The sequence below is a fragment of the Eurytemora carolleeae genome, unplaced genomic scaffold, assembly GCF_000591075.1.
Source record: "Eurytemora carolleeae unplaced genomic scaffold, Eaff_2.0 scaffold973, whole genome shotgun sequence".
In the NCBI taxonomy this organism is placed as follows: Eukaryota; Metazoa; Arthropoda; class Copepoda; order Calanoida; family Temoridae; genus Eurytemora; species Eurytemora carolleeae.
The window spans coordinates 161,666-174,467 of NW_019396951.1; the positions used below are offsets into that span (position 1 = coordinate 161,666).

Genomic DNA, 12,802 nt, shown 5'->3' on the forward strand with positions numbered 1-12,802 from the left:
GAAAGAATAAAAAATAAGGAATTATATACACCCCTGATCCTGTCCTACCCTTTCAAATCCTGTCCCACCCATTCTAATCCTGTCCCACGCTTTCTAATTCTGTCCCACCCTTTCTAATCCTGTCCCACCCTTTCTAATCCTGTCCCACGCTTTCTAATCCTGTCCCATCATTTCCCTTATCTCTTACCGAAGCCCCTTGAGTACAGGTTCTGAGAGCATAAGAGCTGAGAACTCCTTGCCCCTGGTATCCATATTCATAACATCCTCCGTCCTAGCCTTAGTCTCAATATCATGAGCTAGACTAGAGACCTTGGCGGGTTGTCTGACTGGTTTCTGTCTTTTCTTTCCAGCTCTAGTAGAACTCTGATCCAAGGCTAAACCCTGACCCAGCATTCTTCTCTGAAATACACAGATAATTCATTCACAGCTCGGTACACAATATGAAATATCAGGGGTACATGGAATACTGGTAAGAACAATAACATATAGGAGAAGGGGGGGGGGCTAGTCTAAAACATGATTCTTCTACTGAGACGGAGAACTGTGGAGATAGCTGCATGAAGCTCGGGGCTCAGGGAAGAGCGTGGTCGATCTCATCGATTATAGACTAAAAATATTTAATTATTATTTCGAAAACACTAATAAATAAAAAAGTTAAAATATCTTTCAAAATTTGAAAAAGAAATATTTAGAATTTATATAGGAGACTAAAAAAGATAAAAAGATGGTTTATAAAATGGTCCAGATAAATATTTTTTGATACAAGTTTATTTCTGGGATAATTTTTCAAAGATTTGAGAAAAAGACAAAAATAATAAATGTTGATTACATTTACCTTGAGTTTCTGATACTGTTCACACGTGAGAGATATTCCCTTCTTTCCTGGTTTAGTTTCCATTGTGTTCTTATCCACATAGTACTCACGGATATCAATATACGTTTTCCCCTTGAACTCACGAACCTAAATCAATTTCGTTAAAACAGAAAGAGATAAAAATTTAAATGTTAATCCAGGTTCAAGGGGTTATTAGTCAAGTATGTTCATTTTCGACAACTAAACGTCCAACTAGCAAGATTTTCTCCCCTTCCATGAAACTTTTTTATTATATACTAGCTTGGTAACCCAGCTTTGACTGGAAACTAATTTTTCTCTAAAATATTCAACCCACTTAATTTAGAATTTTTAAACCAAGCTAAGGACATTCCCCAGGTATTAACGAGTTCCTCAATCATAATTTCAGGTAAATCTGTCCAAGGGTTCCTTGGTGGTGATCAGACATACAAACAAACAGACAAATTTATATATATATAATATGATAATCTTATGAGGAAAAAAATGTAATAATGGAAATTCTTAAACGAGATGAAATAATCTTGATGTATTCTTTAACGAAGGCCGCAGGCCTGAGTTAAAGAATGCATCAAGATTATTTCATCGAGTTTAAGAATTCCATTATTACATTTTTATCCTCATAANAATTTCCATTCTTTAATGCTTGGAGCGTGTAAGAATATACATTCTTTCACGCTCTGACCGTGTAATAATTTCCATTCTTACACGGTCTGAGCGTTAAAGAATGAAAATTCTGCACCTACAGTGTAAGAATAAGCATTCTGAAACGCAAGGAAGCGAACAATATTAAAATTGTTCCTCCTGAACCGTGTAATAATGGGAATTCTTACACGATAGGTTTACTTCTATGGAACCGCACAGATATGATATAATAATAAATAGAATAATTTCACTATGACAAAGAAAATGATAAATATCATGTATATCCAGATTTCAATGACCCCTTTAATTTATGTATTTGAATCATAAATAAAACAAGCACTGAATACTAACTGTTGTTTATACATTAAAACTAGTTTCAGATCTATTCAAATACGTTAAAAAAAATCTGATGACCTTTTCATAACACGAAAGTTATAGTTTTCCTTCAAAACTTGACCCAAACATAATTAGTGAATATTGATTTTCCCTTCTCTACATTCTACCCTGAGCTAACCTTGACATGTTTATCCTTGCCAAGATGCCAGGATGGTTCTCCGCTGTCGGAAGGACCGCTGCCGGAAGGCTTTGCTGCTGCTCCCTTACTCTAAAATACAAGTTGTCAAGTTTAGTAAAGAGAAACTTAACAAAGTTCTGGAAGAATTTAAGTATAAAATGACATCAGATAATCGGCAATTAGGAAAAGAAATAATGAGTTTAAATTAAAAAAATCCAAGGCTATCGTTTTCTTTAATTGTTTCGATACACACGGAAATTGAGACAGGAGAAGTTTTAGGTAAAGTTTCTTAAAAAGTCACCGTAAACGATAAAAAATACCGACTTGAACAATCATGACGACTCCTTGTCATCTTATGTTTCTACTAACCTTCTTAACTGGAGCTCTGTCGTCAGGACCGGAGTCACTGTCGGAGGTAGAAACAGTTCTCTTCTTATCCTTCGGCATTTTCAAGTCTGAAATACAATACTATTACATTTATTCTATAGACGTCTCCGCCCCAACAGAATCAAGAACCTCTTTGATTTTCTCCGCCTCATCCTTGGCGATATCCGCTTTGAGAACCGCCGGCGCCTCCTCGACAAACTTCTTCGCCTGGACCAGGTTCATTCCGTCGATTAAAGATTTGACGGCTTTAATGGTGGCAACCTTCTTGGCTGGGTCAAATTTCATAAGTTTAACGGTGAATGAAGTCTGAACCGCCTGGGGAGCTGCTGCCTCTTCCTCCTCCTGCAAATATTTGAAAATTAGCGGCAGTAAATATTTTAAAGAATTCTTCCCGGCCTCCCCGAATTCTTTTCCAAGAGTAGTTGGGAAAAAAGGGAAAATTGGACATCAATGATTGACAAGTTTTTCCTACTATTTGATAATGGATAAAATAATATACATGTTAAAATTAAATTGTTCGTAAAATAAAAAATGAAAGAGCATGCTTTATCTTAAGTTAAAAAAAAATCTTTTTCTTTTTAATTTTACTTTTTTCATCCCTATTTTCAGAAGACTTCTATTAGCAAGCTTTACACCCTTTAATTAGTCCTAAAAACAAATTATGCGAGAAAACACTTCTGTACTGAGACAAAACTGTTTTTTAAGGGCGTGATTAAACTATGTATAGTTTATACTCTAGGTTTCATTATGGCAACGCAGGAAACTGTTAAGGTTCGAGAAATACGAGGAAATTTGGGAAAAAAACGAGAAAAACCTTTTTCTAAGAAAGATGTTTAAGAAGCTTACCTCTTTAGGAGCAGAAGCAGCTGCGGGAGCTCCTGCCATCATTACCGGAGCATCTGATATATTTAATCTAGTTTTGAGAAGGGAGTTAAGATCTGCAACCTCCAGTAGGTTTAGTTGAGAGATATCATCAACTAGACGAACTATCTTCTCAGGAAACACCTTCAAATACAACAATATGACTAACAAGGAACTAGGAAGTATTTTTTCCTCTGGTTTATTTTTAACACTAGGACTAATGCTGCATCATATTTTTAAAGATTTCTTAGGAAAATTTTTACCAAAATACAAGGGGTGTATATTTTTAAGAAAGTTTGGGCCCGATCGGTTCAGCCGTTTTGACGTATATTGGATAGAAACAAACTAACGGACAAGCAAAGTGTATATTTAGATTAGACGCCAACAAAAATTGACTTCCATTAACTTTTAAAAATTCACGAAAATTCACATTTGCGCTTCTTACTTTATTATCTTGAGTTGAAGGAAGAGGTATGGGTTGGTTACCCAAGCAACTGCTAGTTGATAACCAGGATCTATCACATTTGTAACAGTTAGTATTGAATTGATCCCGTTAATATTCTATTTCGCGCAAGGATATGTATTAGTTCATTCTTCCTTTTCCATATTAGTTTAGGCAATAAAAAAAATATTTTTTTTATTATTAGTTTACTGTAGTTACTGCTAAAGCGTGGATAACCTAACGGCGATGCTAATGAATACAAGAAAATCATGGATGTATCTATATTGTATACCCCATTTACCCNCCCCCCCCCGGAATTAGAATTATTTAGTAATCATGCATTTAATTATGATTATTTTTATTAGAAGACAACCCATCATCTCAGTAAAATAGGGGTGAACGCTCCTTGTCAATAAAGGTTAATAAGAAAAACGACTAGATACGACATTCACAGATTAAGATGATAGAAAGCGTTGAGATAAAAAAGTGCTAAAACTTACCTATTTGTGTAAATTTTATTGATATTTCTGATCGATTGGAACCGGGGTAGAACTCTCACACACTGAGGCAGCAACATTTTTCAATTCTGCAGCAGATTTAAACAATTAAACAACGAACAAAGAGTTCAGAATAACGAACACTACATTTGAGAACATAGTTTAGAAATAATTTGGCCTTGCACTAGTTCCGGTTTAAATACAATATAATTTTAACAATTAATTTTCTAATAAATGATGGTTTAAAACCATTCTAAAGGTAACATTGTCCGGAATACTTTAATAGAAATCTAGAAATATTAATCAATAAATAGTGAATACTTAGATTTGTGCAATTTAACGCACTTTTTTGAACATATATCGGATTGAAATGATTATAAGGTAGTTTACTTCTTGTACGGGATATGTAGGATTTGAAATAAATAAAAACATACTTAAGTACACATGTTTCAATTGAACATAGTAATAACATATTATCTATGGGGTTTATGATAGTGATGAAATACAAGTAAAAATAGACCTAATCAATGTAATATTTGCTAATTAAATGCGAGGACTGATCAATCATGATCAAAAAAGATAATTTTCTAAATGAAAGAAAGACGAGGGATGAAGAAAAACTCAAAATTATTAAGTGTAATGGTTCGTTAATTCTTCTGTTTCTATTTATCTTGAAATATTCCTAAAATATTTACAAAATATATATTTATATATTATATAGATAATTTTGCTATTGCATCTAGTCTAAAATACTTTTCGACGTGATATTGGCACAAGAAGAATGGCAATAAACATTTTTATCAAAATCACATTTAGCATGGAAGCTCAGATTTACAATTAACAGAACATGAAAATCCACCAAATAAAACTGGTCCTGGACCACCTTTGGCGCATTTTTTCAATCGAGAAATATTTACTTTTTGTGTTTTCCTTTGTGAGTGAGGGTTGGATTGTGCTACAAATCTTCCTCTAAGGATTGATTGAGTGTTGGAGAAGGAACAGGACTGGGCGGAGGACCCGGAAGACAAGGGTTTAGGAAGAATGATCTCTCCGTGTTCGGTGACGGAGGACAAGATGTCTCTGGGTCTCCGTAATCTGACAAGTAAAGAGGAGTTGAGGGAGGAGGAGCATATCTACCCCGCTCCTGTAAGGACGGAAGTTCTTGTACACTGTATTGCATTTCATCAATGCAGTATGTTTCACTGTCGTAACCTGTCCGTGAATGAACCACTGAACCTGCTCTTGAAGTAAAATGAGGTCTATGAGGTAGCGCAGAGTAAGCTAAACTATCGGATTCATCATTAATATCCGTACTGCAGGGAGTACACGGAGGAGCTCCGCCCCTGCTATTATAAAACCTATATCCTGTTGGTAATCCAGCATTGAAGGCGGAGCTAGAACGTTTTCCACCGTTGTGGCGGGGATAACCTGCCTTAGAAAGCCGGGTTCCTATACTAGTAGCGGGTGAAGGGGGAGGACCATGTCCTGGATAGTTGCCACTACTACTAGTACCTGCAGTACTACTAGCTCCCGTTACATGACTCCTATCATAAAGCAAACCATTGCTACTTCCATCAACGGGAGACATAACACTTGCTCCGGAGTTTAAACATGGTTCCGAACCCAACCCTCGTCCTCGGTCCATCGGCAGAGTTCCAGCAATATCTCCACTAGGTCTAGAGGCCAGAGGACATGTTGCGTCCTGATCCTCAGCACTGGTATTAGCTCCAGCTCTTCTCTTACAGTAGTAAACTAGCAAACTTATAACAAACATAGAAATGAGTGCGGCAAAGATTGCTATCAGATAGGTAGAAGTTGCAGCGGTTGCTGCCTCACTTCCTGTTCCAACATGAGGTAGACCGTTGGGTTCACACTCAGGGGGCAGTTCATCACTGGAGTCTCCACAATCCGCTTCTCCGTCACAAACTTTATTTCTCCGGATACACTTCTTGGTTACAGCACATTGGAACTCCTCCTCACCACAACACATCTTCTCATCAGAGCTGTCCTCACAGTCAATAGTTCCATCACAGACTTTCAGACTGGAGATACATTGTCCTCGCTGACATCTAAATTGAGTAGGTCCGCACTCAGGACAGTTCAACTCATCAGATCTATCTCCGCACTCAGGTTGACCGTCACATCTCCAGGTCATAGGGATACACATCGTTCCTTCTCCAGATGGACCTTTACCACTGCATGTGAACTCGTTGGGTTTACAGGAGGGAGATCCGCAGGTTTTCTGATCATCTAGTAGAGCTAAACCAACAGGACAGGAGCATTTAACCTTGTTCTCTGATCCTAGGAAACAGAAATGAGAACAGCCATGTTCATCATGATCATGACAGGGATGGGATTTCAGTATCTCTCCGGGAATGTGAGATACTGCTACAAGGGCAGAGAGTCGAGCTACTCTGCTAAGAATGGTTTGACGCGAAGTGCCCGTAATTTTATCAACCCGGACAATACTAGCCTGATCCCTATCTGCCCAATACAACCAGCTTCCCTGAACAGCTAGACCCACGGGCTCCACAATCCCTTCTGTAATTAGATCTCTTCTCTGCATATCCTGTACACTGATCCTCTCAAGTTTCTTGGAACCTCTGTCCGCCCAGAAAACTTGATTAGTATCAAGATCAACAGCAAGGGCGGTCACATCAATCAAGGACGAATTAACCAATTGAGTTTGTTCTCCTGAAATCAGGGAGAACATATCAATCCTGGCTTCCCCAGCAGATTCCCCGGACATGGATACGAACAGAAGCTGTTTACGAGGATTGATTGCTAGGAGTCGAGGGTAACTGCTTCCCCCGCCAACAAATAAAGGTCCAAGTGGTGTTAAATCAGATCCAACCAACCTTGTCACGTTAATGGAGTTTGTATGCTCACAAGTCCAATATAAGAGCTGAGTATAAGGATCAATCACTATATCATACGGGACGAATTTATCAGCTTTATCGAACAATCCCAGACGATCTGTTTCTCCGGTATCCCTGGATCTTCTGATTATCTGTCTAGAGGGCTGTTCTCTTTTTCCTTGATCAATCCAGTAAATCATCTCATCCAGTGGATTGTAATCAATTGATTGAATTGATCGTGCACGTTTGATCGGCAGAACGATATCAGGAACTTCCTCAGGATGCTTGGGATCAATAAGAAGTCGGGAGATTTTGTTTCGTTGACTGAAGAGCAGGAAGGATTGAGGTCCAATACATGAAACTCCGTCTCCTGCCAGGGTGTAGTGGGACGGACAGGAGCAGAACCCGTCCAGCTTCTTCTCCACAACCTTCCCTATACACAACCCGGAGCAGTTCTTCATCTTACAACCGGATTCCGGGATAGAAGAAGTGAGATGGTAGGCTAGGATATCCATGACGTAATCTACACCGGTGTGGACGATCGTGGTGGTTTCGGGGTTCTCCAGGTCTAATTTGGATATAGTCTGGAGTTTCCAATCCGTCCAGTAAAGATGGTTCTTGAAGGCGGTCAGAGCATAGGGTTGACCCTCAGATACAAGAACGGATATTTTACCTATTACAACATTCATGTCAAGATAAATATAATTCTAGAAATTAAAAATATTTTTATACAATTCCTATCTGTCGATTTGCCAAGATTTAAGAATGTTGATAAAATAATTTTGCAAACAATAAGCACAAGCTTTTAATTCCTAATAAAAAAATAAATCAGATGGTAAATACTCCTATTAAACCAATTTTAACCAATTCCATAATTTTTTTTTTAGCTCTGTGAAGAGTGAAACATGAAGAATGACAATCTATATCTTGATATAAATTCTACCCTCATTCTAATCCTAATTTATCAAACATGATAGTTTCCTAAAGGAGAGAGAAGATCAAGAACCTTGAGTTGCTCCGACACCTGATCCGCCCAGTACAATCTAGACATGGAGAAATCAAATCAAGCTCGGCATGAAGAATATGATTCACAATACAATACAACAAAACAACAAATAAGACAGAAAAACGCATTCTTATTTTTGTTGTTGAGGGGGGGGGGGAACGTATATATATTTTTGGATAGATTATACATTCCAAAGAACAGAATTTCTTCTGGATACATTTAGGGCTCCATCTTTCAGTTTATATACTTTATAGTTTACTTTCGTCTCACAAGTTGAATTTTTTTGTAAAAAAAATGTTGAATAATTTTTTATTTACCCTTTTAAGTGACTTATGATAATCCAGAAAACTTGGACATTTTCATGCTCATTTTTTTCAATGAAATCAATAAGATTATTTTAATTCATAAAGTATTCGTGCATAGAAACCGAGTCAAACTACTTCATAGCTCTATAAAAACTAGAATTGATCTGAAACCGGCGTTTAGTGTTTCATTATTTCTGTTTAGAATTTTTAACAATTATTAAAGAAAAATTACCTCTGGTTAGATGTGTCTATAGTTAATCCTGTCGGTCTCCCCTCCCCTTCCACCAGGTTCCTTCTCTCCGAACCATCCAGGAGAGATATCTCTATTAAAGGAATCTGTCCCCAGGTTGACCAGTACATAACTCCGTGTTCAGGATCAACCACAATATTCTTGGGATTGTCTATATTCTCCCAGAGAAGAACTCTCCGATTGGATCCGTCCAACCTTGCAACCTCGATCCGTCCTACTCCGGCATCCGCCCAGTAAAGGTTACCCGAGATCCAGTCCACAGCTAATCCTTCTGGGAAATCCAATCCGAACTCTACAATCATCTCCTGATTGGAGCCGTTCAAGAACGCTCTTGATATTGTCTTGGATTTTATATCACTCCAGTAGATCATTCCGTTCTCCAGATCATAATCTAAAGCACTCGCCTCTTCTACTCCCTTCACAGGGATGAGAATATTAGTGTTCGGGGTTTCAACACTGATTCTCCGAATATCATCTCGCCTTGTATACAACAAGAACGCTTCAGGAACAACACAAGATCGATTGTCAGCTGTCAACTCGTATCCGTTAGGACAGGAGCAGATTGCTCCCTCCGGCGTCATTAAACACAGATGGGAACACTTTTTTAAACTACAAGGATTTGAAATCTGGTGATCAGGCTTAGTTGACACAGCTTTTAATCCCATGAGATCATCTAGGTGTGAAACAAGAATTCTCCGATCCTTCCCGTTTACCTTGTTTGCACTTTGGATATTCCGATCCTGCCAATCCGTCCAGTAGATTTTAGACCCAAGGAGAGTGAACCCAAATGGATGAGGGAGATCTCTATCTATGATCACAGATCTTTCAGTTCCATCCATGTTGGCCATCTCAATTCTATCCATCTTAGCATCACACCAATACAACTTCTTTCTAGCGATATCGAGAGCAATACCGTTTGGCCAAACTAACTCAGTGTTTACAACAACCTCCCGACTTCGGCCGTCCATCCAGGCTCGTTCAATCCTCGGCTGTTTGCCCCAGTCACTCCAAAATATCCAACCGTTAATAGGGTCTAGTACAATACTTCTAGGTTCATCTAGATCCTCGGAGATTAGAACCCTTCTGCTGGAACCATCCAACCTGGAGATTTCAATTCTATCCGTTCCACTGTCCGTCCAGAACAGGTTCCCGGCCACCCAGTCAACCGCCACACCGTCTGGGTGATTGACGTCGCTCACAACAACGTTCGTCTCGTTAGTTCCGTCAAGTTTTGCGCTTCTGATAGCTTGTTTTTGATCGTCTGCAAGATCGGTCCAGAACACTCGGTTCGAGGTAGGATCGTAGTCAATAGCTATAGAGTTCACCACAGATTTTAAAGGAATAAGAATGTCTGTATAGTCCGGAGTATCCAAGGATACTTTAATAATATATTCTCTAGCTGCCAGCAATAATATTTCACTACTGGAGTCTGCACATGTTGTAGAATCAATCATCTTTAGTCCGGTTGGACATTTACAAGAGAATCTTGGATTATAAGGAGCTGCCAAACAAATATGAGAACAACCGCCGTTATTGACACGACATGGAGAATCGCCGGGCGGTTGTCTTGTTGGTTCAAATACTCTGACGTCCATGGGAGAAAGGTTTCCCTTTATTTTGAGCTTGGAAGCAACGTTCTCCGACTGATTGTAGAGATGAAGAGAGTTTGTATCCCAGTCCGTCCAATACAGAACATCGGAAAATAAACTAATTGCAAAGGGTTGAGGAAGGTTGATCCTGTCTCCGATATAAACAGTTTTTCTGTTATTTCCCTCCCAATCTACGCTGGCGATATAGGAGAGTTGTGCTTCTACCCAGTACACTCTCTTTTCTACATAGTCCAGGGTGATCCCGTTGGGCCAGACCAGGTCATTATCCACTAGAATCTTTCTTGTCTCAGGGTCTCCGTTCATACCACATTTTTCTATCTTTGGATATTCGCCCCAATCAGACCAAAACATGAACCCGGAGATAGGATCGACAGAAATAGCTCTGGGTAGATCCAAGTTATCCCATACCAGGACGGTTCGATCCTTATCCAGTCCTGATAACCCGGCAACCTCAATTCGCTTAGTATCACTGTCAGTCCAGTAGATCTTGTTGTTAATCCAATCACAGGCCAGACCTTCAGGTTTAATAAGTCCTGTTGAGACAATATCTCTCTTCGCAACCTTACCCCGGGATCTAGGATCTATTTCCGCACATCTGATCACCTCTCTGTTGATCTCTGACCAGCACACCTGGTTTAACTCCAGGAAGTAGTCTAGAGCTGCGGCGTCTTCTAAATTCTTTACGATGATATTGGTTGCAACTTTTCTCTGGTTGTCTTTCACTTCCATTAAACGGATATCCTTCCTGTTGGCGAACAAAATATACGGCCTGAAATGTAGTACTAATTATTTACAACTACTTACCAGGGAAGTTAAGGGAATTTAACTTGCCAAGACTAATTTTATGTAGACAAGATAGATCGAGGAAACCCGTGATAAAGTAAAATTTTATTTCCCGAAAAAGTGGTTGTACACAATTTTACTGTCTTTTGAGTTGAAAATGCGCGATTTTTTTTCACGAAAACTTTGCAGAGCCTGGCGCTATCATACTTTTTGTCCTAAGGGACGTAAAGTAACTTAACGTGTCTTTCAATGGAAGACAAAAATAACTGTATGATTTTGGATAATGATTGAAAATAAAAAATAAGGGACAGAATGTAGAAACATAAAAAATGATTGTAAGATCCAAAATCCTTCTTATGAAATTGGCATTATACAGAGAAACCATTCTTATAAAATGTACCGAGACTTATTTTGAAGCAAAAATATAAAAATTTTCAATTTTGGGTTCGTCCTAAAGATCGATTTTTGAAATTTCTGGAATTATTAACGATTAATAAATGAATCACAAAAAAGGTTAGTACCAAAAATCGTTCTCTAGGAAATTACCCACATCTCTTTACTAACATCAACATAATCATATTGATGCCGTTAAATAAGTAAATATATTTTTATACCTTGGATGTAACGCCTGACATGAGAGTGCAATTATCATCAAAAGAAGGATCCATCGCAAGCTCATGATATCAAGCCCAGCTCCTACATCTCCTTAAACCTCTTCTCAACCTCAATCTTGGAGATAAATCCGTCCCAATTCCGCCATTTGACTCAAACTCAACTTCTATATATCAAACATTTAAGTTAGAATATTTAAAAACTACAAACTTTGCTGCTTACCTAGTTCTTCGGTGGTGACATGTACGACAGTTTTACATCTTTAAAAGTATTGACTTTTATTTATATAAAAATATATCTTGTCTGAAACCAAAGTTTCGATGAAATATTTACAATCATGATAATGCTAAAAATTCCGTGGTTAAAACTATCTAACAAAATGTAATGATTTTTAACAATATGGACTCCTTTCAAATTTCAAGTTGTCTAAAATTTGATAAAAAGTTTGTTGAATAAAAAGAAGCCTCGCGGTTTCCATTGAAGAAATGCCGCGTTAGAATATTCTAGATGGGTAGTCGGTAAACTGACTTACAATCTCAACATTCTAGACACCATAAACAATATTTAACGTATTAGGACAGGAACAAGTTGTCTAAAATTATGAAATATATCGATGGTGTATTTTTGACCTACGCAAAACCACTATACTCCACTTCTGACCTACGCCAAATCCATAATACTACACGTAGTCTTACAGCTGCTATAAGGACTTGTGGCCGCAGCGCTCGGCCCCCTAGCCTCCCTAGCCACACACTCGGCCCAGAAATTGTCTTAACCTAACCAATTCCTCAAATAATACAAAAATAAACAGCTGGAGTAGATCCGATATTGCAGTAGGTCAGAAGTTTAGTATGGGGGATGTTGCGTAAACTCCGTAAACCCATGTATCTCATATATAACATTACCGTTATCGGAGTAATTCGCTGCTTTAGGACAGGGTGTCCCACGAAACATGACATTTAATTAAGTTATTTTTAGTTAAACAAATCTTTTGCTTGATTATATTTTACTTTGAAATCAACTTTAATATAACATGACTCCCATATAATATATTTATTGCTCTTTGGTATCAAACAACTGAGCAAATAATGGAAAAAGACATTCTAAACTATTCACCAACTTTCATGTTTCGTGGGACACCCTGTATAATACAGGGTGTCCCGTCAATCGTCAATGTGTCTA

At 38.1% G+C, this 12,802-nt stretch overlaps 2 protein-coding genes across 2 annotated transcripts in view; both read right to left on the reverse strand.

Annotated features, from left to right (window-relative positions):
- LOC111710433 (probable ATP-dependent RNA helicase DDX20) overlaps window positions 1-4,285 on the reverse strand; it is a 6,904-nt gene extending 2,619 nt beyond the window's left edge. The window contains exons 1-4 of the mRNA XM_023484522.1: window positions 4,200-4,285; window positions 3,703-3,772; window positions 3,243-3,401; window positions 188-399 (exon numbers count right to left, since the gene is read on the reverse strand). Coding sequence (XP_023340290.1) covers window positions 188-399; window positions 3,243-3,401; window positions 3,703-3,772; window positions 4,200-4,276 — 518 coding nt within the window. The 5' untranslated portion in view covers window positions 4,277-4,285. The remainder of the gene's footprint in view (window positions 1-187; window positions 400-3,242; window positions 3,402-3,702; window positions 3,773-4,199) is intronic.
- A 597-nt stretch (window positions 4,286-4,882) lies between these two features.
- On the reverse strand, window positions 4,883-11,954 carry LOC111710431 (low-density lipoprotein receptor-related protein 6). The gene is made up of 5 exons (XM_023484520.1): window positions 11,843-11,954; window positions 11,623-11,786; window positions 8,598-10,994; window positions 8,036-8,097; window positions 4,883-7,727 (listed from the first exon to the last, which is right to left on the reverse strand). The coding sequence occupies exons 2-5, from the start codon at window positions 11,685-11,687 to the stop codon at window positions 5,152-5,154; spliced, it is 5,100 nt and encodes a 1,699-aa protein (XP_023340288.1). The 5' UTR covers window positions 11,688-11,786; window positions 11,843-11,954; the 3' UTR covers window positions 4,883-5,151.
- Between the last annotated feature and the right edge of the window lie 848 nt (window positions 11,955-12,802).

Excerpts from the sequence above, each read along its gene's own strand:
- LOC111710431 (XM_023484520.1), bottom strand. The coding sequence starts at position 11,687 with ATGAGCTTGCGATGGATCCTTCTTTTGATGATAATTGCACTCTCATGT. Across the intron at positions 10,995-11,622 it reads TGTCAGGCGTTACATCCAAG|GCCGTATATTTTGTTCGCCA; the intron begins GTATAAAAATAT and ends ACTACATTTCAG. Across the intron at positions 7,728-8,035 it reads TGATCTTCTCTCTCCTTTAG|GTAAAATATCCGTTCTTGTA; the intron begins GAAACTATCATG and ends ATGTTGTAATAG.